We start from the raw sequence: 25,850 nt of genomic DNA, 5'->3' as shown, positions 1-25,850 counted from the left end.
CGCGCGCCCCGGCCCCCGCCGCGCCCCCGGGGCTCCGCGGCGGCAAATGGTGGGGCCGGACGATGCCGGAGCTCCGGGCGGCGCAGCCGTGCTTCCCGCGGGCCGGCAGGAGGCGGCGGAGGAGGAGGCGGCAGAGGAGGAGGAGGACGGGGAGCGGGATGGGAGCCGGGGCTCGAGCCGGCGGGGCGGCGGGCCGGGGCAAGAGCGGCTGCTGCAGCGGTACCTGGCGGTGCTCGGCCCCGCCGCGGCGGCGGGTGGGAAGCGCTGCCCGGAGAAACCCGCGAACGGGGCCGCCTGCGCCGTGGGCCCCTGCGGGAGGATGACCAACGGGGACGTCGGCTTCCTGCTGCCGCCGCCGCAGGAGCCGCCGCCGCCCCCTCGGGCAGGACGGGATGAGCCGGGGCCGGAGGAGGAGGAAGCGAAACTGCAGAACGGGGGCTTCCTCCCCTGCCCGCCCTTCCCGGCGGAAGGCGTCCCCTCGGGAACCGCCTTGGAAGAGCCGCTGAGGAGCTGCCGGCTGCGGAGCGAGGCGGAGCGGCGCGGGGGAACGGCGGCCGAGAGCCCCTCGCCGCCCCGCAGCCCGGGGGGCGACGCCGGAAGCCGGGCTCTGGCCGCTCCCGTCTTGCGGACCTGCCGGGACCGGGCGGAGCCCKCAGCCCTGCCCCCGGCGCCCCTCGCCTTCACGGACGTGAACCTCAACTCCCGCAACACGTACGAGGTGAGCCGCCGCCGCAGCGCCCCGGAGCACCTGCCCCACGGAGGGACCACGCCCGCCGAGCCGGCACCGCCGCCGCAGGAGCCCGCGGAGAAAGCCCGGCACCGGGCAGGCATCGCAGGCGCCGGCAGCAGCTTCGCCGAGTTCTTCACCAGGTAAAGGAGCGGGCGGGGGGGCCGGTGAGGGCGGCCCGGCAGGGCTGGGGCCGAGGGGGTGCAGGTCAGAGGGTTCGGGTCAGAGGGTGGTCTGCAGGAGCGTGTCTCGGGTCAGCACGGTCTCGCTGCGGGTCACACCAAGAGCGATTCCAGCTCTGACGGGCTCTTTCGCCAGCAGGCAGATACCTTTAGGGCAGGACAGAGGCTTTAGACTTGACAGTAATACGAAGGCCCTTTTACTACTGCAAACTACATGGACTTCAAACTGGAATTTGCTTCCTGTACCAGGGCATTTCACTGAATGATCACAGGGGTACTGATTAAACCGCTTGGGGAATAAAGTGAAAGTTGTTGGTATTGGAAACTCCTTGCAAATCGTCGTGGGAATTGCAAAGTCTTATAAAGCCTTTGCTACTTGTTGACGGTATAAATAGTATTTAGTYCAAAGAGTGTTGTGGGAAGCTTCCAGGACTGTGCTTTGTACTTGAATTGACTTCTGTTAAGTTACTCGCACAAAAACAGAAGCTGTGGGACGTCCAGCTTTATTGCCTAGGATCTGTTGCATTACTCACTCTTTAGCATACTATACAGGAGGTATCCTGGACTATAACAGTTTATCACACTCTGTATTACCYTCATTGTGTTTGAAGTGAGGAGTTTAATTTCCAACAGTTTTTATTCTCCCAAACCAAGAGATTACAGTTGTTGTTMAAGTTATTCTGATAGGATGATAGGTCTCTAAGTGTTTTAAGATGATAGAATAAAATTAATGTGTTAAATGAAGAATTGAGGTGAAAGAGGTTTAATCTCAAAGTGGGATCCCAAATTGAGAAACGGGCTCCCTCTACCTGCTCTTAGGAAAGGGCCATATGGATTTGTGAGGATAAGGATAGTAGCAACTGAAGAGGAAGCTTGGTGCATCCACTTTGTTTCAAGGATGGACTGAGACATGTTCTACTATTCCTACTAATCCTTACTATTATCTCCCCTGCTTTTTCTCTGTTTTCCMTGTGTTATGTGGACTACAGTATATGGTATGAGAGTAGCTCATTTGGTTGCAGCATGGTGCTAATAATGCCATGGTTGTGGATTCAATCCTTGTCTGGGCCGKTCACTTGAGGAGCGGKACTCAATGTTCCTTGTGGGTCCCTTCTGAGTGAGACTGTTCTGTGGTATTGCCTTCCTGTTGCCTCACTGCTTAACACATTGACCAATAATATTTGTATTGTTGCTTTTTGCCCCAAAGCAATGACTGATTGAAATTCTGGAGCATTTTCCCCATAGYTGCTGTGGTTTAACCCTGATAGCAATAAGCACCATGCAGATTCTTGCTTACTACCCCTTTCACCCCTGGCCCTAGTGCAGTGGGGAGGAGAATCCAAAGTAAAACTTGTAGGTTGAGGTAAGAACAATCTAATAATTTAAACAAAATATAATAGTAAGAAATAATGATAATTTAAAGAAAAACCCAAGTGTTGCCCAGAAGGGGCTGATCAGTGTGTGTGCCAGGGTCTGGCATCTGGTGAGCAATTGTATTGTGTAACTCCCCCAGTTTATATTCTTTTCATTGGGTTTTATAGTGTGGAATCCTTTTGGCCAGTTCAGATCACCTGTCCCAGCTATGCTCCCTCCCAGGTTTTTTGTACACTTCCACACTGGCAGAGCATGAGACACAAAGTCCTTGACTTAGGATAAGCACAACTTAGCAATAAACAAAACATCAATGTGTTATCAACATTTTTCTGGTACTGAATCCAAAACAGAGCAGTGCATCAGCTTCTGAGAAGATTGACTACTGAAAATGTTTCTAGACATGTAAATACTAGAGTGGGAAATATCCATTGTTATGAAAAGTGGTAATAAAACTTTTATAACTTTTTCAGTAGTTAGTTCTTGTCTTTTGAAGCAGTATTTCAAAAGCTTAGATTTCTCACTTTTATTTTAAACTGCCCAAATTCATTCAAAGCTGGCAGTTGTCAATGTGAGTGGGTTATCCTGCAGTTCTTAAGAAGAGAAACTCAATAGTGAGGACTGAAATGGTATAAAAAATTGACCTGTGTTTGAACTACACTTGCTTGTGAAGCTTCTCAGGAGAAGGTTGCTTGGATTTTTGAATGAGTATGGAGCCATAAGTGATGTTGCTCCTCAAAGTTTTAAGTTGTACCAAGTGGCTTTGTACTGGAGAGGCAACAACTCATCTGTGTTTTGTCAGTAGCTGTTTCCACAACGTAAAGAAAAAAAAAAAGTACTGGATGTGCTACACTGGTAGCTCAGCAGCCTGGAGTGTCTTATATACGATGATTTGTGCTTGTAGTGCTCATTGTTTGCAAACCATCTAAAAATAAAATTTAGTATCTCCCAGAGTTTTTTTCTAATAGCCATAATTATATGGAAATTCTTCTAAAAGCTGAACATTTCTTGCAGTTACTTAAAAAGMTGACAAGGGAGAAGTCCTGCTGCCTTTAGCTTTATTGTCGTAATTTCGGTGACCGAACAGTTTGATCAGACAGATCTGGGTTAGGAGGCTGCTGTTTGCAGCTGTTCTAGCTTGTTCCCAGCTCTTCAGTTAGCAGACTGACCTGCTTCATAGTTCTTTGAAATAAACCATGTTAATTGTCTGTCTTCATTTCACTCTACAGCATGAAACTGATGAGGTGAGGGAAAAAGCAAGCAGCTGTCATCAGATGCATCTTATCGAAAGTCTGTGATAGGGACAGTGGCTGTGCCCTTGAGATTGTCATTAATAATTACTTTAGGATCCTAGGAAAGTTTGCATTAGTGAGTGAAACCTTTTTTTCGTGTAAGTATTTAGGTATGACATTTGGCCCTGGGTTCTGGAGTTGTATTTGTGCCAAATCATTATGCCTGTCAGGTCAATACTAACAACTTTTAACTGAAAAATAATCGCTTTTGCTCTACTTCTTGTTTCTCTCCACATGTGAAGTGGAATGCCACAAGCAGATCAAAGGCATGGGGAGCAGAGTGCCATGGCAAGAAATATTTCATGACTATGGTCACTTGTCTSCGCTGTGCTACTGTTTTGGTCAGAGCAATAAATGGCTTCTGGAAAGTCACCTGGCACTGCTTTGTAGTCCTGGGTATGGTTCATAATGCCATCATACAGGCAGTTACAAGGACAGTGCTCTGTTCTTGGGTTATTGGATTGCTTTTGGGTAGCCCCAGTGGGTTGCTGTTGGGTGCAGAATGGTTCAGTGAGCAGGAACATTGCATGGACAGTTGAATTAGAGGCATGATGATTACCTTKAGTGCAGTATGCTCTGTATGTCCTGCTTTGGGGGATAGAGCAGAACARCAAACCAAAAAGGTCAAGCAGCAGCAAGTAATCCAGGGCTGAGATAAAGATGCAGTGATTCTGAGCCTCTTTTAAAGATGAGTTCTATTTCATAGTTCTACAAGTAGGTATTTTCAGCTTGTATAGATATTCTACCTTATTGAATTGTGTATTTGCTAGGCGAATTTAGGTATCTGGTAGCTGGCAAAGTTTCTTATTCTTGCATTCAAAGTTGACAATGATACTTGCTTTTTTTGTATCAGAGCACAATTTTCCCAAATAGTTGTTTTCCAATATTCACCTAATAATGACTTAATTTATAACTGCCACTTCTTGTAGGTCTTTGGGGTGTGCTGTGAGAAATAGGGGTGAGGGGTTATAGGCATGTATGGCTGGTTGGCCATATAGTCTAATGGAAACTGTCTTTAGTCTCATACTACCTTCATTGCCCAGCGTGGTTGTGTTTATCACTCACAAGTTTTGAAAAATATTCACTTGGAGAGATGATGGAAAGTTGAAGGGAGTCAATATTTGTMGGCATGAAGCACAAAGCAGTAACTGAAGCTCACATCTTTGTCTCCCTCATTGTAAACATGGCCTGTGGTTCCATGAGTAGGTAGTTCTTCAAAAGCTGCTGATCTTCTTGCCTTTACAAAAGTCCTKGGCAGAGGTTGTGGAGGGCTGCAGAGAGGTTCACTGATTATTGTTACTCAGTACACAGTGGTGTCTCAGGCTCTGCAGTTTATATTTCAATTCATTACTAAGGAGCACTTGCAGCTTTTTGCACTACATAGACATCTGCCTAGATGCATCTTGTGAAGGTTTAGTACCAGAATCAGTATTTCTCTTAGAGGAAAGCTCTGCATAAATAAATCACCATGAAACTTCAGGGGACGTACTGTGCATCTGTGGAGAATAAATACGTTTAATGGACTTTTGATCAAAAATGAGCGTCAAGGGGGAATGAGCTGTCCTAGTTGTGACAGATCTAACCCTTCCATTCATGTAAAGATAAGAGAACGGATTGATGGGGTCATGTCAAAGTGTTTAATTTCTATTCTGGTATTTCCTGTGTCTATATCTTGATCAGATTTTATTGGAAAAACTGGTGCCTTTTGATTTTGGTGTTGTTTTTACATTGTCCAGATTAAAACGAACGAAATAAAAAAAGTACAGATATGCTGCCAATATATTGGAAAAAGAATTAGAAGAGCTAAAGGAATGCAACAAAGCTTTTCCCCAGTTATCATGAGGGTACTCTTCAGCCTTTTGTCTTGCATGCAGTTGTTTTTGCTTTCTCTAAGTAATCTTGTAACCTAAGTGAACAAATGGATACATTTAATTACTTTGACTTAAAGGTGACTGGAGAGAGTAAGCAAGAGTACCTCGAACCAAATCTGTGGGTAACTTCAAAAAGTATTCTTTTTTCCTGAGTTAGAGACATAAGTAACTTGATATAAATAGGAAGTGTCATTCATGTTATCAAGTGGAGAAGCTCCTTTTTGTAGATTCTTCCTTCACTGTTTGCTAAGAATGATTAATTTTTTGAAGTTGTGTTGACACATTGGTCAGTTTTTGGCTCTCAGTGGGTGTTTCAACATAGRTAAGATGCTGTGCACCCATGGAATCATTTTGGTTAGGATGTCTGTTGACTAGCAAATCAAAGTTAAATTTCAGGTGTGCAAGCAGACGAATGTTACGCTGATTTAACTCTGGACAGGTTTTGCATGGCCATGTTTTTCCAACATCTGTCTGCAGCAAGTCTTTCCTCAAGAAAGCAAGTCTTTCCCCTCAAGAAAAAAGAGCTGACTGAACAGATTTCAGTTTTAAAACCTTAGAGCCATATGTATAGTCTTCATCAATCTATAATGCCTAAATATTATTAGCAATTTTTCTGCTCTCCTTGGTGCACACTGTAATGGATAGTGTTTTATTCTACATTTGTACATATATTTGCATTAGGAGTTTTACTTCACAAAAACTTCTACTAGGATTACAAGTTTTCATTTAAGTAATGCTGTAGCTTTTTTTTTTTTTTTTTTTTTTTTGGGGGGGGGGTGCTGTGTAGGGGATTTTTCAAGCCAAACAGCTGAAATTGCTGATTAGCATGCAGCAAACTATTGGAATCATAGCGTGTTTTGCTAAGAAGTGTTCTACAGAGGCATTTAAACTTAATCTGAATGCATCTTCTCTCCTCCTCTGCCCCTTCATKTTGCAGAAGGCCTTTTCATTCCTTGGTCTCTTCTGCTTATTTTGGGCCACAGGATTTCTTACAAACTCAGTGTATTGAGAGTAGTGTGACAAACTGAATGGGACTTCTTTTCTGAATAGCCTATGTCGAAAAAGAGAATGTTTTACATGGGAAATGACAACCAAAGGAGGTCACTTAAATCACAGCTGGCCTCTAAGAAAATGATAGTTTTATGCTTTTTCTCTCTTGGCTGTTGAATTATTCATTARGTTATTTTGTCCTGATTTCTTAAGAATAAAAAGTGATTTTAAGGGATTTTGGTCACATTTCGTCCACACAGATGCAAAAATTGTTACTCCTCTGTTCAATTTCTCGGAACTGCTGAGATATTTAGGATATGAAGTCTGTTGTTTTTTGTCATCATTGGTCTTTTTTGTTGTTCAGCTGGGAAGGGACTAAGTTTGTTGAGCTGGGTGGTTGGCATTGCTTTAAACTTCTTATCCTCTCTRTGTCCATCTGCCTTTTTGTTATTGCTTTCTCAGGAAGTGAAGCAGGGTTTCTGCCTCATCTCTCTAGTCCTGCAGCCTATTACCCAGGTTCAGTCAAACCTCTCAGAGTTTGAGAGAGCTCCAGCATAAAAATGCTACCKATTTTTGAATGAAGCCTGAACACAAGGAGTGCCTGCAAAAGAGACTGATAATTTGGCTCTGTATTTTCAGAAACCAGTCAGCTGTGCAAGCCACCTGCAGAGCATTTTGCTTCTGGCTCGGTATTGGGGTAACAGTCTGAAGAAGAGTGTGGATGTTGTGTGGGTGAACTTATGACTTCAATTAGTAGAAAACTAGTTTTCATGATCATAGATGAGTTTATTCTTTCAGTACTTCTGAGAGCCAAACACTCAGACTGGTGTTCTTCTAAATTCCTTTCCTGCTTTCTTATGTCCTGACTGAAAAGAATAGCTGTAGCCTAGAGGAGTACTTTCCTACAATTTTTCTGCCTTCTCTGAGGTGCTCCTTTATTAAGAAGAAGCTATGTTCAGTTGCCATTGTTATATTGGCAAGTTTTATTTAATGTGCTCTTGGCTAAGTGAAAGAATATCTTTTGATCATGTAGCGTAATAAAAACTTCCTTGTTGGCTCCCCTTGCCTGYAACATTCTGTTGGTCTAGACTTCCTGAAGGCCAGCTGTAGAAATAGGCAATCTAAGCTTGGCTGTGCTCAGGCCTCAGACCTTACAAAGCTCCGTCCTATTTGTGTTGCTTCAGTTACCTAATGGATTCATTAATGTGGGATCTTGTCTGTCTTGTTCCTGGGCAGTAATGAAGCAGTTTATATGCTGGATGGCAGAATGCTTTAAAACTCAAGCAATCCACTTGCTATCGAAGGTATTTGTGTGGTTGACATTTGTGAGATTGGAAGCAGTGCARTTTCCAAAGCCCAAGTGTCTGGTTTAGGTAGCTGAGGGAACTGGGSTGGTTTAGTCTGGGGAACAGGAGAATGAAGCAAGACCTTGTCACTCTGCGCATATCCCAGAGGAGGTTCTAGCGAGGTGGGTGTCAGTTTCTTTTTCCACCTATCAAGTGATAGAAGAAGCCTCAAGCTGTGGCAAGGGAGGCTTAGGTTGAATATTACCGAAAACATCARCCCTGAAAGGCTASTCAAGCATTGGAACAGGCTGCCCAGGGAAKTAGTTGAGCCACCATCCCTGGAGATGTTTAAAAAGTCGTGTAGGTGTGACACTTGGGGACATGACTTARAGGTGATCCTGCCAGTGCTGGGTTAATGGTTGGTTGGGCTCAATTATCTTAGAGGTCTTKYCCAACYTAAATGATTCTATTACTCTARMTTTTTGTTGTTGKAAACTCTAGGTGTTTTGCAAATTGCTTGCTATTCCTCAAAATTTGTAAGTAGCTGAGTGCTAGATTGGAAAATTTCTTCCTCATATTTTAAAAAGCTGTCAGGTAAAACCGAATGAAATCAGGCCCCTGCCTTCTCATATCAGCTARTAGATCAAAAATGCATTCTTGTGTTTTGTAGTATTTCTTCAATCGAGTGCTGAGGCAGTGACACAAAATATACTGTGAATTGCCAGCTGCAGCAGAAACCCGATGCGCTGAGTGGCTGCAAACTTCTACAGTAATACCTTGTAGTGTTACATTGTGCAATCGAGTAGTTGACARGCACTCACTCAGGCACCAGAAGGGAAAACTGTTAACTGAGGCTTAACCAGGCTGGTMAGAGTAGCAGTCACTCCTGGGCCAGACTTCAAAATAAAACTGCTCTGTGTTTGAACTTTCAGCTCACAGACTTGTGGGCCATGTCAAAGGCTGAAAATCGTTACCACCTTTGTCTTGAAAGCATGCATTGTATAGCAACATTTGAGCTATAGGCATATGACTGCCCTGATAAAGCTGGTGAGTTTTGCTTTAACTGAAAGTGAGTCTCTACTAGAACATTTGCAGGTAGCTTTTTTAATGAAATTTGTACTTGTCTCACATGTACTTTGTGAGATATCTTGGTGAGCTGATTGAAGAATTTGGTATTGTYAGGAAACGTTTCATCCCTGTTTCTGGTATTTATATGATCTTCTGTGAGCTGCTGTAGCTCATTAAGTTGGAGAGTGAAAAAATGGTTGATGGTTTTCTGTGGGATTAGTGAGTTGGATTGACTTGCAAGAGAGTCTTGGAAYTGATGCAGCAGAAGGGAGTGTAGGACATTACTTGGGCAAGTAGGAGAAATGGGCTTCTCCTTGGTGGCCATTATGTGTGTTTGTGGGAGGAGGGGGGTCTTGTTCCTCTAGCACTGTTTATCTGGGAGTACATTGCTCATTAACTRTCTGACTTTGCTGAGGTAGATATTCCTGGCCATACAAAAAAAATCAGAATATCCAGATACACAGAATATCTGTAGTCAGCTGGTAAAAATTCTCCCCTTCTTGCAGCTGTGATCTAGAATTTAGTTTTCAATACTATGGGCAAGTGACATTTGCTCATTATTTGAGAAGATTGACCATAGTGTTTGGTGTAGTGTCAAAATAGTTTCTTAACTTCCTGATCAAATATGAAGATGATAGAACAGTCTGGCATAAAGCTCTGTTTTGCTACTTCACTCTGAAATGTTAAGGGCTGATTCTCTTCCTTTACTCTATTTGTATTAATGCAGTCTGAAATTAAACCCTGTCAGTTACCTYGCTTATGTGTCTGTTTATGTACATTTTTGAATGCTTGTTCTGTTTGTAAAGCTGACCTATGCAACAGTTTTTTGTTAGGAGTAGAATGTAGCCTGGGAAAATACTGTTTATCCGTAAGTGTTCTGTGCAAAGTGTTCTGTAATACTGCTGAACAATTTCAACTCTTAAAACTTCTCAAGTGTTTGAGTACCTGTAGTAAAATTGTTGTGCCAGCAGAGTTTGTAAAGCTGCTTTGGGACTGGTATCCACTAGGAGCTTGATAAGAGGGTTAGTGTAATTRAGTCTCTTCAGTGCAGTTCCATGATAGTTCTGTTGATCATTCTGTCCTCTCCAAGGGGGTCAGAAGCCATCTTCTTTCCTACATCTCAATCATTAGCAGCTAGTCCTTGGCAGTTCATTACATTTCAGGTACACACAATTGTAGCCACTAATATAAATGGAAACATCATATTTAATGAAAAAAACCAACCTACAAGCTTGATGTGCTGAAGATGGTTGTTCTTCTGGGTATGGTATTTTTGTTGACTTATTTTAATTGTTTTTGGGGGGGGCAGGGGGAGGAGGGAGCTAAAAGCTTCCTTGTATAGCACCCAAGACTGGGTGAGTATTACAGGTTTAGAGTATTACAAACACTGAAGCTCCTTTGGAGAGGGTGGTTTGGGATATTCTTTGGATTGTCTTGGTACAGAGAGAAAGAGGAGATCTTGGTACTTCGAGAAGGTGCTAAAACTAGAAACCTCCTRTAACAAATTCGTGTTTTGGGTAATAAAATTAAAAGAAGTTTGTGTCTAGCTGCTGCTCRTAGCAAGGCAGTGGAAAATTTGAACTGTAAAATTGGTTGGGTCATGTCTCTTCCGATACAGGGCAGAACTTTGAAACTTGTGCTGAGAGCAATCATAAATGTGTGGCATCAAAATGGGCTGACACTTGAAGCTATTGAAATTAAAACTGTAGAATGCCTGTTGCTCTGCAGGCTTTGTAAGTGGCTAACCAAAAAGGTTTTATTTCCTTTTGATGATTCATTATTTATGCTTAGAGTTGAGTTACATTTGTTTCTGCATATAAATTATTGAAAAGTCTTGTTTAAAGCAGAGGGGCTAATTCTTCTTTATAAAGCAATGCTTTTCTGTCTGCTGCTATTTCCAAATTATTATACATAAGACCTTAACATAAGGGCCAAGACTGATGTGTGGAGAAAAATTCTGTTGTGTTCTTAAGCAGGTTTTGTGTTTTATGCATGGTGAAGAGATGCCTATATGAATGTAACAGTTCTTGTTATTTACTTGGCTAWAGTCATGATGGAATATGGAATTGCAGACTTGAAGGGATCTTCAGAATTCATTCTGAAAGCATGATTTTAGGTAAAAACTACTCATTTTAGTGTTTTCTATCAGTAAAAATGTATTTATAGCAATTCCTAGGACATGCTTCTTCTAACTCCTCACTGATACAGGCCTTTGGATAAAGATTATTGGGCAAATAAGTGACTTTCTTATCAGCTTGTCTTTCATCTAATTCAAATTTCAACAAGTTTCAAACATAAACCTATTTTGTATGCTTATGAAGCGTATTAAGAAATTATCATGGGGTGGAGTAAGAGCATATTGCATGCACAAGCAGAACTCTGTTCTTTGTGGAGATGCAAAATCAGTTGTGCAATACAAAAACGGTTTTTAATGAATTTTGTTACTTCATCCCGTTTACAAGTTTTGAGGTTTTGTTGGAATCAGTAGATGTTTTAATGTTGTTGCAGAGAAATTTAACTTCAGGGCTTTTAACTGCATTTTTTTAACTATGTCAAAAACACATAAAATTTACTCGGTCTTTTTGTCCAACTTGGTGCTCATTTGTGGCATTAATTCCAGATTTTCTTTCTAAGCCTTTGTGATTCTGTGAGGAGAAGTTATATATGRTAGAGTGAAGATGTTCTTGATGTCATGCTGATTCCTTCCTGTTGTGTGTTGCTTCCCTGGATTTAAAATGAGACAGTTGTCTTATGCAGTGTTTACTAACAGGTACTAGATGCTTAATCAAAAGGAAAATCTAATCAGCCCTCACTTCCTCTGTCAGTTCTCGTGGCTTTCAAATCTTGTTTTCTCAGCAGAACAACTTCCCTGTTATCAAAGCTCTCGAAAGGTAGGTGCAATGAGAAGAAATGATTGATGATGGAAAATGACAGTAAACCAGATTGTTGTGTGTAAAGTAAAAATCAGAAAAATATTTTGACAGTTAGCATTTTTATCTAAAAAAAGTAACTTTTACTATGCTATTATAACTTGAGATCTCTTTTTGGAACTCCTTTATTTGTAAATTGGTGAGTAAACATTTTGAGCAAGCTCAAAGGTATCTTGTAAGGATGAGAAATCAGAGAGTAGTAGTTTATCATTCAGCATTGAGATATAAATACACTATTRGTTTATTTCTAAGATAGTCCTACATTTGGAATATTTTATTTGGAAAAAATTTGTTTCTTTGGTATCACACTGTATGTTTGCCAAGGATTGCTTTCCAGGGATGCCCATAGTTTAGTGGGTTTTGGTTTGTTTTTTTTTTCTCTAATGTGATGCAGCATTTAAAATTTAATTGTATATTAAAGTGAAATGTAAGGAAGCATACTTTCTTCCTGTATAATGGTAATGATAATCACATGTGTTACACTCTCTTCTGAGACCACTTGAATTTTGYCATTTTTCTGTAGTGCAGGATGAATAAGTTAGAGAAAAGTACACTAATTTTTAATATGCTTTCTACTGATATTCATCCTAAAAGGCTCAGGTGTAAGATCCAACCTTCCTCTGMACCTGACATCTGCCTATAGATTGCTAAAAGCATCAGAGTAGTGAAGTTTGAGCCTGAATGTGGAGTTCAAATGATTGATTGGGAAGGAAACCTACTGAAGGTTTTGCTGGGATATGCACAAAGCAGTGCAATACTGTCGTTTGTGGCACACAGTGGAGTTGCAAAAAGGGAGGAGCCATATATGTGATATTTGTTGAAAGAACTGTCTAGTTTGAAACTAGATTAGTTTGACATTTTTGGTCAAACAAAAGATTCTTGTAAGACCACTTGGTCTTGGGAGAGGTGACTCAATCATAGCTGGAGGCAGAGTGCTGGAGATGTATCTAGACTGAAACCTCTGCTACCTGCTGCTGTTCATGGTTACTGCTGTTCAAAAAACTTCAGCYTTCTTTGAGTGCCTGTTGTGCAAATACGGCAGTCTGGTTTCGGATAAAATTTGAGATCGAGCTGGAAGTAATTGTCTCATATTTTCCAGTAACTCCTTCTAAATCTTGGAAATCTGCCATCCCCTTGGATTGATCTATAGCTAGCTTGAAAACTGGAAAAAAGTTTTTTTGTCTTGAGAATTTTTTTTTTGGGGGGGGGCCAAAACCCCAAAGTAAACAAAAAAAAAGGACCCAAAACCCCAAAGTAAGCAAAAAAAAAGGCATTAAAATATCAAGTTCCACCTATGCCCTTCTGAGACTTAATTCTATTAGATGAGTGTAGTCTACACACAGTCTTAACTAGCAATAAAATAGTGATTTAAAGAGCAAAAGTGGAGTGAAAACAAGGAATTTCATTAGTAGAACAGTGTTAATGCCACCAGTAGAAATGGTTAACATTTTTGAATTACTGTACCTTTCACCAGTATGGTGAAACTTGCACAGACTGCCACGGGCACAGGCAGGAATATTTGAAGGAACAGTGTTAAAAATAAGGAGGAAAAGCACCAGTCATAGTTGTCATTACAGCTGTTGTAGTTGTGTGATTAGAGCCCAAAGTTTTTTTAGTGTAATCAAAACCATGCTAGCAATAGATGTCTTGATCTGTGCCAATTAATTCTCATTCCGTGGCACTTCATTTAGTTTTCAAGCTCTTCAAGGCATTACTGAAACATTTTGGAGTGTCATTTGAGAGTRTTAATATGTGTTATATAAAAGAAGCAGGAAAAAAAAGCCTTACAGCTTCCCCCCTGGGCTTTTGTAAACTAGAGCTTAAATCAATGAACTAATTTTAATACTCCTATCCCATGGGTCCTTGCAACAGAAAGCATTGTTCAGTTCTAAAGTGTAGGCTCTTTTTAAAGAATTTTTGAGGTTTTCAAATGGATTTTAAGATTCTGTACCAAAATGCTATTGACTTTTCTGCCATCTCAATGGTTGACTCTTCCCGGGACCAGTGAAACTCATGAATATTCTAAGCAGCAACCAATACATCAAATCTAGTGCACTTCCTGCAGTTCAGTAAATGCAACTTGTAAGTATTCACAGATGCTGTTCCTTAACAGGGCTTTTTGTAAGGCTTTACTGCTGTCAAGAACACGTCAGATGTGATACTGTTAGCTGCCAAAACAGTGTACTAAAAAGTGTCCTTCCATCTCCAGCAAAGCTTATTTGTAAACCTCTCATTAATTTCTTTTGGATTAGAATTCCTGTGTGAAGTTTATTCTGACACAATATAAAGTTTTACCAGCTTTTTGCCTTCACAAGGAACAGACTTCATATGTGCTGAATAAAAGTAAAATATCTTTCCTTCCAGACTACATTCTGGAAGGTTTGTTTTAATGTTTTGTTTATTTAAAAAAAAAAAAAAAGAAAAATTCTCATAAAAGCCATTAGCATACCTAAATCTTTTGTATAGAAATATTAATTAAAACCTTTCGTATGTTTACACATTTTTTTCCTTTTAAAAATCTACTAGCTTCCTTGTTAATAATAAACCAGCTTTGATAGAGTGACATATTGCCATCAATGTTAAAGGCATGTGACTTTCAGCTTCTGCAAGTGCTAGAAGTAGTGGAGGTCAACTGTCAAGTAATCCTGGTGGTATTCCATGGTATGTAAAGAGACTGAATGGTTATTGTATCCATGAAGAATGGTACTCCAGAATGTACCTTCCATATCTGCTTTTGGGGGAAAGTTTTCTCTAATTAAGTTCAAACACAGCTGCTGCAGAAGTTGCAGATTGAAGGGGCAAGGCTGTGGGGTAGTGCATAGTGACATGTTGTCTTTAGAAAACTTCTGTCTTGTTTTATTGATGATTCTTTGAATGCTCTTCCTTCCCTCCTGAAGACAATGTAAAGCACTGTGAAAGGCTTCACTCTGTACTTGTGAAATGAGCCTTTGTTATTTATAAAAGCACACTTTTTTGTCTTACTGAGTGGATCTGTTCACTTCACTAATGGTGTGCTGTCTGGGATTGACTGAGGATGGTATTTAAAAAAAAAAAAAAACAAAACATGTATACCATGGCTAGTTATTTCACTGTTTCTCTYATATATATATCAGAAAACACTGTCTTGGAGTTTCTGAGTGCTTACTTTGCTTCCATAGGAATGAACTAAGATAGCACAAGTTTCTCGGATGGGAAGAGAGTTGTGAGAATGTATGGATCACAACCAATGCTTGCTAGAACAACTTGTATTAATTAAGCTATTATTAATAGTGACAGTTTGATCCCAGTAATGGCAGAAAACTATTCAAACCATGCAGCCAATTATTCCCAAACATGCTTTCTCAGTAGCTGGGTTGGAACAACATCTGGGAGACCTCTGCAGAAGTGGCRTGGTGTACTGTTGGGGCATCAACAACTTCTCCCTGGGCTTTCAAAAAAAAATCTCTCATGGTGTTCTGTTTCATCAGGTGTGGATATGCAATCCTGTACTCCCTGCCTGCCTATGGCAACTGCTGTTTTCTTGAGTGTAGTCTTTTAGTTTTTGTGGGGTTTTTTTGACAAGCTGTTGATGATGGTAGTGTGTGGCAGTGGCCTCAGATGGAGTGAAGAGAGTCTTGGTGTTCAGGGTTTCTTGATTTTTCCTGGATTCCACAGGATCACCAGTCTTGAGCTTACCAATTTTTGGGAAGTTTCCATGCTCTATCAGCACKTACTTCTCCATCTCTCCAGCTCACTGTGTGCTAGTGGGTAGATCCTCAACTACAAGTTTACAGTCTGTAGAGTTCATTCATGCAAGCTTGAAGGGATTTTTGACAGGCATTTGCTTGTTTCCCAAATAACAAAAAACATTCTGGGAACTAAAAAGATAGCCTGTATTTGAAGACCAYACAATGTCTTACAAACATGAACAGTTCCTAATTGTAAAACTAYGCTGCTTGGCTAGAAACCCTGACAGCACTGGAATTTAAGAACCCTGAGCACTTACCAGCCAGACTATGGTTGTAGAAGCATGCTTCTTTTATCTGGGCAAAGCCAAGAGACTGTTTGCTGTGCACAAACGTGACTGCATCCAATTTGAAAAGGAATTGTATTTTAAAATACAGCAAATACTATGAGGAATAAATTCGGGGATCTCTTTCCAGAAGAACAGTGTGAAGTTAGCTAGCTAGCACTGTACAAAAACATCTTAGACTCAAAGTGCTCCATATTCTGTTCTCTGAGGTCAGCCGCTAAGCTCCCTGAGAAATAACCTTACAGACTACTGAGCTTTTAATCCCTTTGTGTTATGAGTTTCTGGAAAGCAACTTTCCAATATTCAGAATAAATACGCTTCTTTCATTTTCAAAGCATTGTACATAGCGTACTCTGTGGGAGCTTGTGATTGGAGTCAGTACAGCCGAGTGTCTGACAAGTGGTCKCTTACACAGTCTTGTGATGGTTGGCTTTCTAAGAAGGAAGAGCAGCACAGTCATCTGCCTCTTTGAGTGTGCTTGCTTTAGGCACTGGAAAATGTTATCTGCTAAACTGAAGCTKTGTGATTGTTCCCTGCTTTTCTAGTCCATGTTATGAAAGTTGAAGATGTGAAGATTGGTAGAAGTAATAATTCACTGTTTCATTTCTCGATCTCTTAAATTGCAGGGTGTTTTTCAGCTGTTTTCATTTGAGTCTCCAAATAAGTCAGAAAGATACATAAAAAAGCCCCAAACAAAAGTTTGAGAGTCTGTTGCATGCTGCTTATATTTAAGAAAGTGCCTGATACTACAAAAAAAAAGCTCTGAGACTCCATAAGTAGTTGAGAGGTAAAGTTGAATATTAAGTAYAAATACTAGCATCAAAGCATCTGTAATAAAAGATGCTCCACTTCAGATTATTTGAAAGAATGCACTATGCATTTGCTGAATGGTAAATGTCTACAGTTCACCCGAGTGGTAAACTGATRGACAATTTGAAGAAACGTAAGTGGACGCAATATGTTTTGTTTATATGCTTATAATAAACAAAACAAAAACCTTCCTCTCTTTTCAGGAACTTTTTCACTAAAAGGACAAAGGAACTCAAACCTGCTGTCCAAAGTGCTCCTGGTTGGAAGTTGTTTGGAAAAGTCCCACCCAGGGAAAACCTTCCAAAAGATTCCAAAATTATTCAGCAGGTGAGTAAACATCACCCATCTCTAGGTATGAAAGCTGTAAAAATAACATACTGGTACTGCATTTCTCTGCTTTTTTATCTACATTGTTGTTAGATGACCGCAGGGTGCACTGAAAACACGTTTTTGGCGTTTTGTTTAAATAATAGCTGTTATTAAGGATATGAGTTTTATGATTATCTTSTACCTTCTTCAGTACATCTCAGTACTTTATAAAAAGTATTTACAAAAAGGTGGTACACATTCAAAAAGCATTTAAGGTGTTTTTGTCAAGACCTTAGAACTTATATTAATTTCCCATAAAAATTTCTCTTATTTTACATTGTATGCTTCAATCTGACTCATTTTTCCACAGTTATCATTGCCTGAAAGACTTCCTATGTACGTAACTTGTGACAAATTGCTTAGAATTTTGAAGCACGTTCATCTTTAATTTAAAGTTTTAATCTCACTCAAGATACTTTAGTKCAAAATAATACTGTAAATTGAACTTGTATTGGAGCTACTTGAATTCTTCACAAAGGTACCTCTGATTTCCTTTCTCTGTCACAAAGTTGCACTTCCATATAATTGTTCCTATGGAGTCTGTCTTTGATAAAATAATACTAAAATGTCAGTCTTCAAAGGTGAGCAATTGGTAAAATATCATTAATGTAATGTTAGCATGCAAACCTGAAGTTGAAAGATTTGTTGACACAAATATGAATGTCCCCGTGGTGGTTAAAACAGTAACTTGAATCTCTTGAGAGCTGCTTTCTCTGTCTCCYTTATTGAATCCCAAATAAGCTGATGTGTTTGTCAGGTGCAAATGGTTGTGAATGAAACTGTTCATTTATCTCCTCTTTGTGGCAAAGAGGGCCTTTTGGGATCAACTAAAGTGAAAGACAAGAGGATCTTTTTGAAGGACTCCAATGCTGTGAGACTTGTGACACAATAAAATGTTGCCAGAAAATGATGAGATTACAGAAAGTGCAGTCTTGTGGGTCGAAACTGCATGACCTTTAAAGGTCCCTTCCAACCCAAATCATTCTATGGCTCATACAATGAAGTAAACAGAATGCTTCTTCTATATTTTCAAATACAGTTTCCTTATTTAAATGATTTTCCTCTTTGGATGGGAGAGGGCAAGTATTCTTGGTTTGCTTGCAGGTGATGCTGTTGGTCTTAYGCTGTGAAAATACTGTGGTAAAATGCAGATGTCTCTTCAATTCTGAGAAATGGAGGATCTAAACAATGTTACCTGTCATCTGCTTTCTGTTTTCTAGTAATGAAGAGTCTGGAGACCATGTTATAATAGAGTGGTTTGGGTTGGAAAGGAATTCTACTCTATGGCAGATACCTTCCAATAGACCAGGTTGCTCAAAACCCTGTCCAACCTGAATTTGAACACTTGCAGGGATGGGGAATCCATAGCTTTCCTGAGCAGCCTGTTGAAGATGGTCATCTGAAGAAATAGTCCTACTTTCTTATTCTGCTGTCCTTCAGTGACTGGATTTGTTTTAAACTGTATTGTTCCCATTTTTTTTACTTCTCCAAAGTGTCAGAAAAGCAAACCATGATTGAGTTGCTCCTAGTCATGTGGTTTATGCTATAATGTTTGCCAGATTAAGTTGCTGTTGGATTTACATAATCTTGAGTAAAGTATCAGTAATAGCTAATATTTTAAACTTTCTAAAGCATGCATGGTCTTTAGATAAAGCCTCATGAGCTAAGAGATACAGTTTCCAAAGGAGGAACCAACTTGACAGTATTCTCTGCASACGCTTAGAGCTACATACCTAAGGAAATTTGATCTTAAATTGAGAAATGACCCTAATGTCTCCGTAATTAGCATATTAAATGTCTTGCACATGTGTTTAAAATTTACTATATAGCTGCTTGTGCATAAGCCTTTGAAGAAAAGCCAATGCTTTCTTTTCTCGAAAAATGTTCAAATTTACGAAGTTGGTGATGGGTTGGAATGAGTATAGGCACAGTYGGTTATTGAAGATCAGTGGGGAATTCACTCTCAAATGACATTTTCACTCTCAAATGGCTGACTGTAGTCTTTAGACTTAATTTCTCTCCAGGCAGGAGATGTGAATGAAAAGAATATAAGGCCTTCAAGAAGTTGATAAAAATATGATTAAAGCTTAATGTGTTTTGTTCACATGCAGTTCTGTGAACCTGTCAGGTTACTTCATAACCTACATGGAGTGTCTYTCCAAACTTGCACTTCAACTTTCTAAATTAGAGTGGAGGGGTCAAATGTGATCTGAAACAGAAACCCTGCATTTCTCMCCATTTTTTAGGTCTTTGTGGTCAGAGCCATGTCTACTTCTTGTTAGCCACCTTTTGTTAAGTGAGCCTTAGGTATAAGACTACAAGAAAAATAGGCTTAAACTGTAGGAAAGATGCCTTCCGTGAGGAAGTTTATGGTAGTTTATTATTAGCCACAAATCTTGCCATTCCTGAACATTATTTTTCATGGTTGGACAGGGTCCTTTCACTTTACTGATGTCAGTGGCCAGCTTTGGGAGGGTGCAAATAAACCCTTGATTAAGGAAACTCAGTAATGTGTCAGCATCCTTCGGGTAAAAGATGAGATCTTAAGAAACCCTGTTGCAAGAAAAATTAACTCATAACAGGAAAAACATCGTAATTAATGGGAGGAGGAAGTCTTTTGGATAAGGATAATACTTACATCAAAGCTTTATGGCAATATCATGAAGCATGATGTACTTTCCTGTTAGTAAAACTGTGAAAAATTAYRTCATTGTAGATTTATAGCCAAAAGATTGGTAGGGTTTATGTGTCCCTTTTCCATCCTGGCTGAAGGATGCTTTTTTTATTCTCTGTTGTGGTAAGGATGATGTAGTAAATTGATAATTACATTTAAATGAATACTCATGGCTCCCAGTCGCTGTCTATCAACAGTGAAGTTATTTATCAGAGAAGTCAAATAGTGATAGTAGTATCTCAAATAACCTCCAAGAAAATCTGGAAACTTAAATGTCTGTTTCAGACATTTTTCAGATGACAATGCTAGCCAGCTGTGCCTCCAGAGACTGCCTGATGAATATTATTGTAAATAATTTCTTTGCAAGCTGCTTATCCCGTGCAGAGGCTGCTGAATGTTTTTGTGCACAGCAGCCTGCGGGCTTTGCCTGCACGGTCCCCGCAGCTGCGGCGCCGCGGGCGAGATGCGCTCGCTCAAACTGGGTCAGARGTTGAAAGTTCTTGGCAGCTGCATCTCCCCGCTCGCAGCTGCTGGCACAGCTCATCTCTCCTTGGATTTAGAGCTGCCCAAGCAGGATGTGATTGAGGCCAACTCTTTTGCTGGACATCTCCTTCCTCTGGGCTTCTTTCCTTCACTGTTTTTTTTTTTTTTTAGAAAGGGAAAACAACTCCCCAGGACTGCAAATGTCAAATGCATTTGATGGTTTTAGGAAGTGAGCCTTTTTTCATGAACTGAAGCTAATAAAACGAGCTATTATAAGAAGTATGTTGTCATTAATGATCAGTTTGGTAAAATCTTTTCAGTYTGTACAGAAATCTGCTTTAAATTAGACTGCTGAAATACTTTAATGCAGAAGCATTTAAAGCAGAAACAGACTTGTGGGCTGATATATAACATTTTGGAATGYATTGACAAAAGTCCAAGTTCTTTTTAAAAATGCAAGCTCAATTTCAGTTTTTGTGCTTATGGTTAAAGAAAAGAGCTTTTAATCTCTGATAAWTTTTTTCTGAATATCAAGTCATCAAGTTTAGCTTATTTTATTAAAGCAGGCTTGCATACATTTTATTAGTTCATTTGAAGCAGCTTGGTGGGGGTCTTTCCTAATATGCCTGAATTAAAGTAAACTCAAAATATGCAACTGCACATTGCAAAATAAAAGAAAGATACACCAAATTCGCTTTATCAGCAGTTTTAATAATGCTGCTCTCAGTGGCAACCTTAAATGAGGTGGGAAAAAAAGCTTCTTTTCTATTTAAATTTGCCACACCATTAAAAGCTCACAGTGATTTTAGGAATCAGGAATTTTTCTCCTTATTCAGAAGTGAGAAGTGAAGCCATCTTTTCCAAAAGCTGTCACCTTGTGTACAAAATGGAAGGCTTTAATCTTAGACAGTCCATTAAATACTGGCTTTGACTGGGTCATGGTTGTACATCTGACCTCTGAAAATGTGTTGGGGTGGCTCTGAAATCTTTGCAAAAAAGAAATACGTGTGGGCTTAAAGAATTTAAGTGTCTTCACTTGCATATTTTTCCAATGTTGTTATCTCCAGTCTTAGATCTAATGGAGAAATTGCAGTCACTGATTTGTCAGAATTCCCGTGGTCTCCCAGGAACAAGGGTTTTCAGAGGCATCTCTTCAGAGGAACAGATGTGTTTTGAATGAGTTTTCATACTACTCAAACCTTCTAACTTCTAATATTAACTCTTCCCTCCAGTTTTGGTGCTTATGGTTTTAAAGTGCACRAAGCTCTTAATGCTTATAAAAATGTGTGTGTCTGTAAAGAAACCCAAGAACTGACTGTCTCAGAGAAGAAGTTGTACAATGCTTTTTCACAGATGTGGTTCTTTAGCAGATTATTATTTAGAAGTCGTGTTGGCTCACCTTGCACTACTACTGGAGAAAAGAGAAAGGCAAGTCTTCTGCATGCCAGATAAAGGGTAAAAATATATTGGTAACAAACTGCCTTGAAACAAGAACAAGAAAGATAACTTAAAACAAGATAATAAATGGAGGTATTGGGTCTTGCAAGGAACTTGTAACACCTGAATAACAATTCATCCTACCAGAAGCAGTGAGAAGGCTGGGATGGTTTTCACTGTAAATGATGTAGCAGTTCCAATTCTCAAGAAATGTCCCACATCATTCGAGACTCATATGTATAGTCAGTAAAATATCTATTCTAGAGGTAAGCCAAAGACTTTCCCCAATGTTTTAGATTTATTCAGTGATTATCTTGTCAGTGAAATCGTAGTGAAACAGGTAGGAYCTCAAGAGTAACCAATTCCTTTTTTTTGTTTTGCATAAAAGCCATAAAATACAATTCAGCTCCCACTGCCAGGATGTACCCACTTGCCTTGACAAGGGAAACTTGTTAAGGAGAACTTCTTACGATGTCATTGCTATGTTGTTGGCACAAATGCATCTTTAGGGGAGTACTTTATAGGGGGCATAGGRCCAGTGTTTTGAAAATAACATGAAGCAATTGAATCTGCTGATGTGAATTCTTCTGATTGCTGATTTTTTACAAAGTCTTTGAGGGCAGCTACCAAGAGTATTGGAGCAACCTTTTTCTTCCAAAAACTTGAAAAGTAAAGCATAGGCATGGCACGTAATTCCATTTCTGTTCCTGAAAGTTGCTGGATTTAGAGGAACAAAATAGACATTGAGGTAATAAAAATTGCAGACTTTCTTTTACTTGGATATGGTGGGATGCGATTTTTTTTTTTTTTTTTTTTTTTTGTCTTCTGGATGCTGATGGGATCCCTCCCCTTCTATTGGCCCTTTGAATTTCTTTAGCAAAGCATGATACGCTGGATTTTTTCTGCTCTTAAAGAACTGAGCTTTTGCAGCTTAAGCAGACATGAGCTTGAGGTAGGAAAGTCATCATCTAGACAGGCATTTGTATCAAATTCCAAAAGGATAGATTCAGGTGGTAAATCTGCTGTCTTTCATGGTCATTTTTTGAAAGTGTGSAGTTGTGGGTATTTTTTTGTTTGCTTGTTAATATGAATGGTATCATTCCAGGGCTGGCATGGTAGTTCAGTACTGAAAAGGAAAACAGTATGGCAAGGGAGAAGAAAGTCTTTAAAATGGTTTCCATTTTTCTGGGTTGTGCATATACAGAACACTGCAGTTATGTTGTTGAATTCATTATGAAAACCTTATTTTCCTTCTCCCAGGGTGCTGTAATTTACTTGCTTGAAAGCAATGGTCTGTGCTTGTCACCTCCCCCTCCCCCCCAACATTCAGCTTGGCTTATCTTTCCATTATAAAACCAGCTTTGACTTTTGACTGGAAACATGCAGAGCCGTGGTTGTACAGGGTCTGCTGTAGCTGGGCTTGCTTTTACCTGGTTGCCTTGWTGCTATAAGTATGCTATGAGGGCTTTGAGTGGTGCTTAGAATCTTACTTTTAAYAGAAGCGACAGTTTCTCAAAGCCTTACAAACACATCTCAGTTCTCACCAGCTCACCAGTAAAGCTGAAGTGTAGCYCACTTTTGAGCTTTCTGTTTAGAAATACTAATGATAACATGGCAGGGGGAAGCAGGGGACTGTGTTTTGTTTTTCCTTTCTAACAGCATGTGCCTTCCAAGGCTAGTTGTTAAGTAAGTCTAAAGTCTACGAGTGGTATGTGCWAGGGAGACACAGGGTGTATCAGGGACTGCCTTTTCTTGTGCACCTGAGAAACACCATGGAAAAGTCTCCCTTTGGGCAAAGGTGCTGATTACTGAAAATACAAAACATCAATTAAACCATCAATTAAACAATCCTTCAATATCTGTACAGATCTTGCACAAGTGGAAAGTCTTGGTGTATGTGTCTGTTTGGAGCTGGAAAAGGAGGAGGAACAGACACATCTATGTTTATTCAAACGTACAAGATAAATACTCTACATGTGAATTTAAATTTTGGCTTGCATGTTGCTATATTGTAATGATCTTTTCCTTCATTTATTCACTAAGGTTCTGCTTCTGTTTTTCTTATTAGGATGACAGTTCTGGCAGTCTTGCGTCAATATCTGCTCTCAGTCTATTAAACACAGGGGTATGAAATTTAATATATACTTTTTTTAGTTGTATTCGATGCCATGCATGGGACTGTGTAGACTCATTAAAATAGAACAAACATCACATTTTCACAGTAGCATGAATATTTTATGGCACTAACCATCAAGTCATTAAAAACCATTAGTAAAATAAGCAAATTTCACACATGAATCTCACTAACAACTTAAAGTGATAGCATATTATCGTTAATTGTTTGTATTGCATGTTCTTGAATAGCAAGAAATAGGTAATCATAGAGTTTGACAGTAATTTATTTTCTATGTTTGCTGTGCCTCATTGCTTAATGGTAAAAGTTGTTGAAAGGCTTAATTTGTAATATTTTTGGACATATTATTAAATTTGAAAATTGATATAATAGAATCTTYTTTCTGTCACTAAGCCACACAAGCTATTAACAGTGGCACTTCAGATGCTTTTAATCATTCTTTCCAAAGTGAAATTGAAAATGTAGAAAAGCATRGCTATTGAAATTTTTGTTATAACATTATCCATTTGCTGTGACTGGGCTCCTTCTGAAATTGTGCATGGCCATAACTATGTAAACCTTTTATGTRATTCTGCACTCTGTATTAAACATGAATAGTATAGATTGGAATGGTGCACAGAGCAGTCATGTAACTGCTAGTTGATTCTGATGCCTTTGGTTCACATTACATGGCCCGGCCACTCTCAGCATGTCTTTATTGGGCCAAGAGCTGGTGGTTTCTTGTAGACAGAAAGTGATTAAACTTAATGCACCTTATTAAATATCCAATTGAGGATAAATACAGCAAACAAAGAATTRAAGATGGATGGTGTTAACTTTGAAAGATTGATCTAGAAACTCTTAAGTGTCTGGTTGTCCTTTTGTACTGTGTGAAGATTAGTATTTTTTTCTTCCATCAATATATCCATTCTTTCTATTTCATCTGCAAATTAAGGAGGAATGTACTGTTCTGCCTGTTCTGACAGCATCTGGAATTCTTATTTCTGGGAAAATGTCTAGTTCATGACTCACAGAGTTTTTCAGTGACATCTACTCTTGCTGTAAACACTTCTTTGTTTATAATCACCTTGTAGCCAGTGCTCGCTCAGCGATTTTAACATTTAACCTGGAGGCAATGTGCATGCTGATGTAGGATTATGCATTAGCAGAAATTCTTCTTACATGGATGCACTCCTAGGTGATGCTATTAATGCTTCTATTCCTGTATGATCAACCCTGGTTCAAATGAAAGCATATAATSTTTCTGATGATATATCTAGTTAGCTGTACAACATCATGAAAATAATGATATAGTTGTTTCATAGACCCATCTGCTCCAGTCACGTGTGTGTAGAGGGGAGAGAGGTTTAAAACCATTTGCACACTGTATGGCAATCCTCATTCTGTTTCCTCGTCAGAAGTCACAGTTGATTGAATAAAATCTGTTTTGAGTATCAGATTTAACATTACAGAAGGGAAAGCATGTTAGAAGAAACTGTCATACACAGGATGTTTTATTGGAATATTAGTATGTCTTGACATCTATTTTAAATAGAGCCAGTCCTTAAGATAGGGGAACTTTATTCAGCATTGCATTCTTTAGTTGCATGAATTCTCTACRCATCAGATGCCTTTCTCCTCCAGCATACTTAAAACATAATTGGATGTGTGGTGTTTTGTCTGTATAATTGGTACTGTGAGAACTTCACACAGTCCTTGTAACCAAAGGCTTTTATCACTCATTCCCAGAAGTTCAGCTTTTGTTGTTGGATTATAAATAGATCAAACTTAATTTCAGATTCATGTTAAGTTTTATGGTTGATATTTATTCCTTTACAGCTGTATAGTTTGGGCTCTGTAGATGCAAGTGAATCAGTCGCTGTGTTCACACTAAATACTTTATCCCCGCAAGCATACCTTACTTCAGTTCTACTAATGCTTCTGGAATGCTGCAATGCAGCTGGTTTTCCTTTCTGTASGGTTGTTGGCTTAAGTATTGGAAGAAAAGGCTATGAGCTGTTACTTACATGTTACACTGAGCAAACCAGTACTGTTTAGAGGTGTCTAAAATCACTCTCAATGGTCTGGTTGTCCTTTTTGTTTCTTCAGCAGAAGGATGAGTGAAACTTCCGATTTGCATATTATCCACATATATATCAAAAAAAGTGCAAGCAATAAAGACCTCTGAGGGTTTTATTATTTTTCTTTTATTTAAAACACCAGGGCATTTTTTTT

The 25,850-nt window shown here is 39.5% G+C and overlaps 1 protein-coding gene across 2 annotated transcripts in view; it reads left to right on the top strand.

The window, feature by feature from the left end:
* Positions 1–8: 8 nt before the first annotated feature.
* TBC1D12 (TBC1 domain family member 12) overlaps positions 9–25,850 on the top strand; it is a 41,252-nt gene continuing 15,410 nt past the window's right edge. Inside the window, exons 1-3 of one of the 2 annotated variants that reach the window (XM_057381392.1) lie at positions 9–870; positions 16,743–16,866; positions 23,571–23,627. In XM_057381392.1, coding sequence (XP_057237375.1) covers positions 47–870; positions 16,743–16,866; positions 23,571–23,627 — 1,005 coding nt within the window. In that variant the 5' untranslated portion in view covers positions 9–46. The remainder of the gene's footprint in view (positions 871–16,742; positions 16,867–23,570; positions 23,628–25,850) is intronic. The other variant, XM_057381400.1, reaches the window with a different exon arrangement.

The sequence above is a fragment of the Malurus melanocephalus genome, unplaced genomic scaffold (assembly GCF_030028575.1).
Source record: "Malurus melanocephalus ecotype Western Australia unplaced genomic scaffold, MMel_1.1 scaffold_12, whole genome shotgun sequence".
Taxonomy (NCBI): domain Eukaryota; kingdom Metazoa; phylum Chordata; class Aves; order Passeriformes; family Maluridae; genus Malurus; species Malurus melanocephalus.
This window is presented reverse-complemented; position numbering and strand designations above follow the sequence as displayed.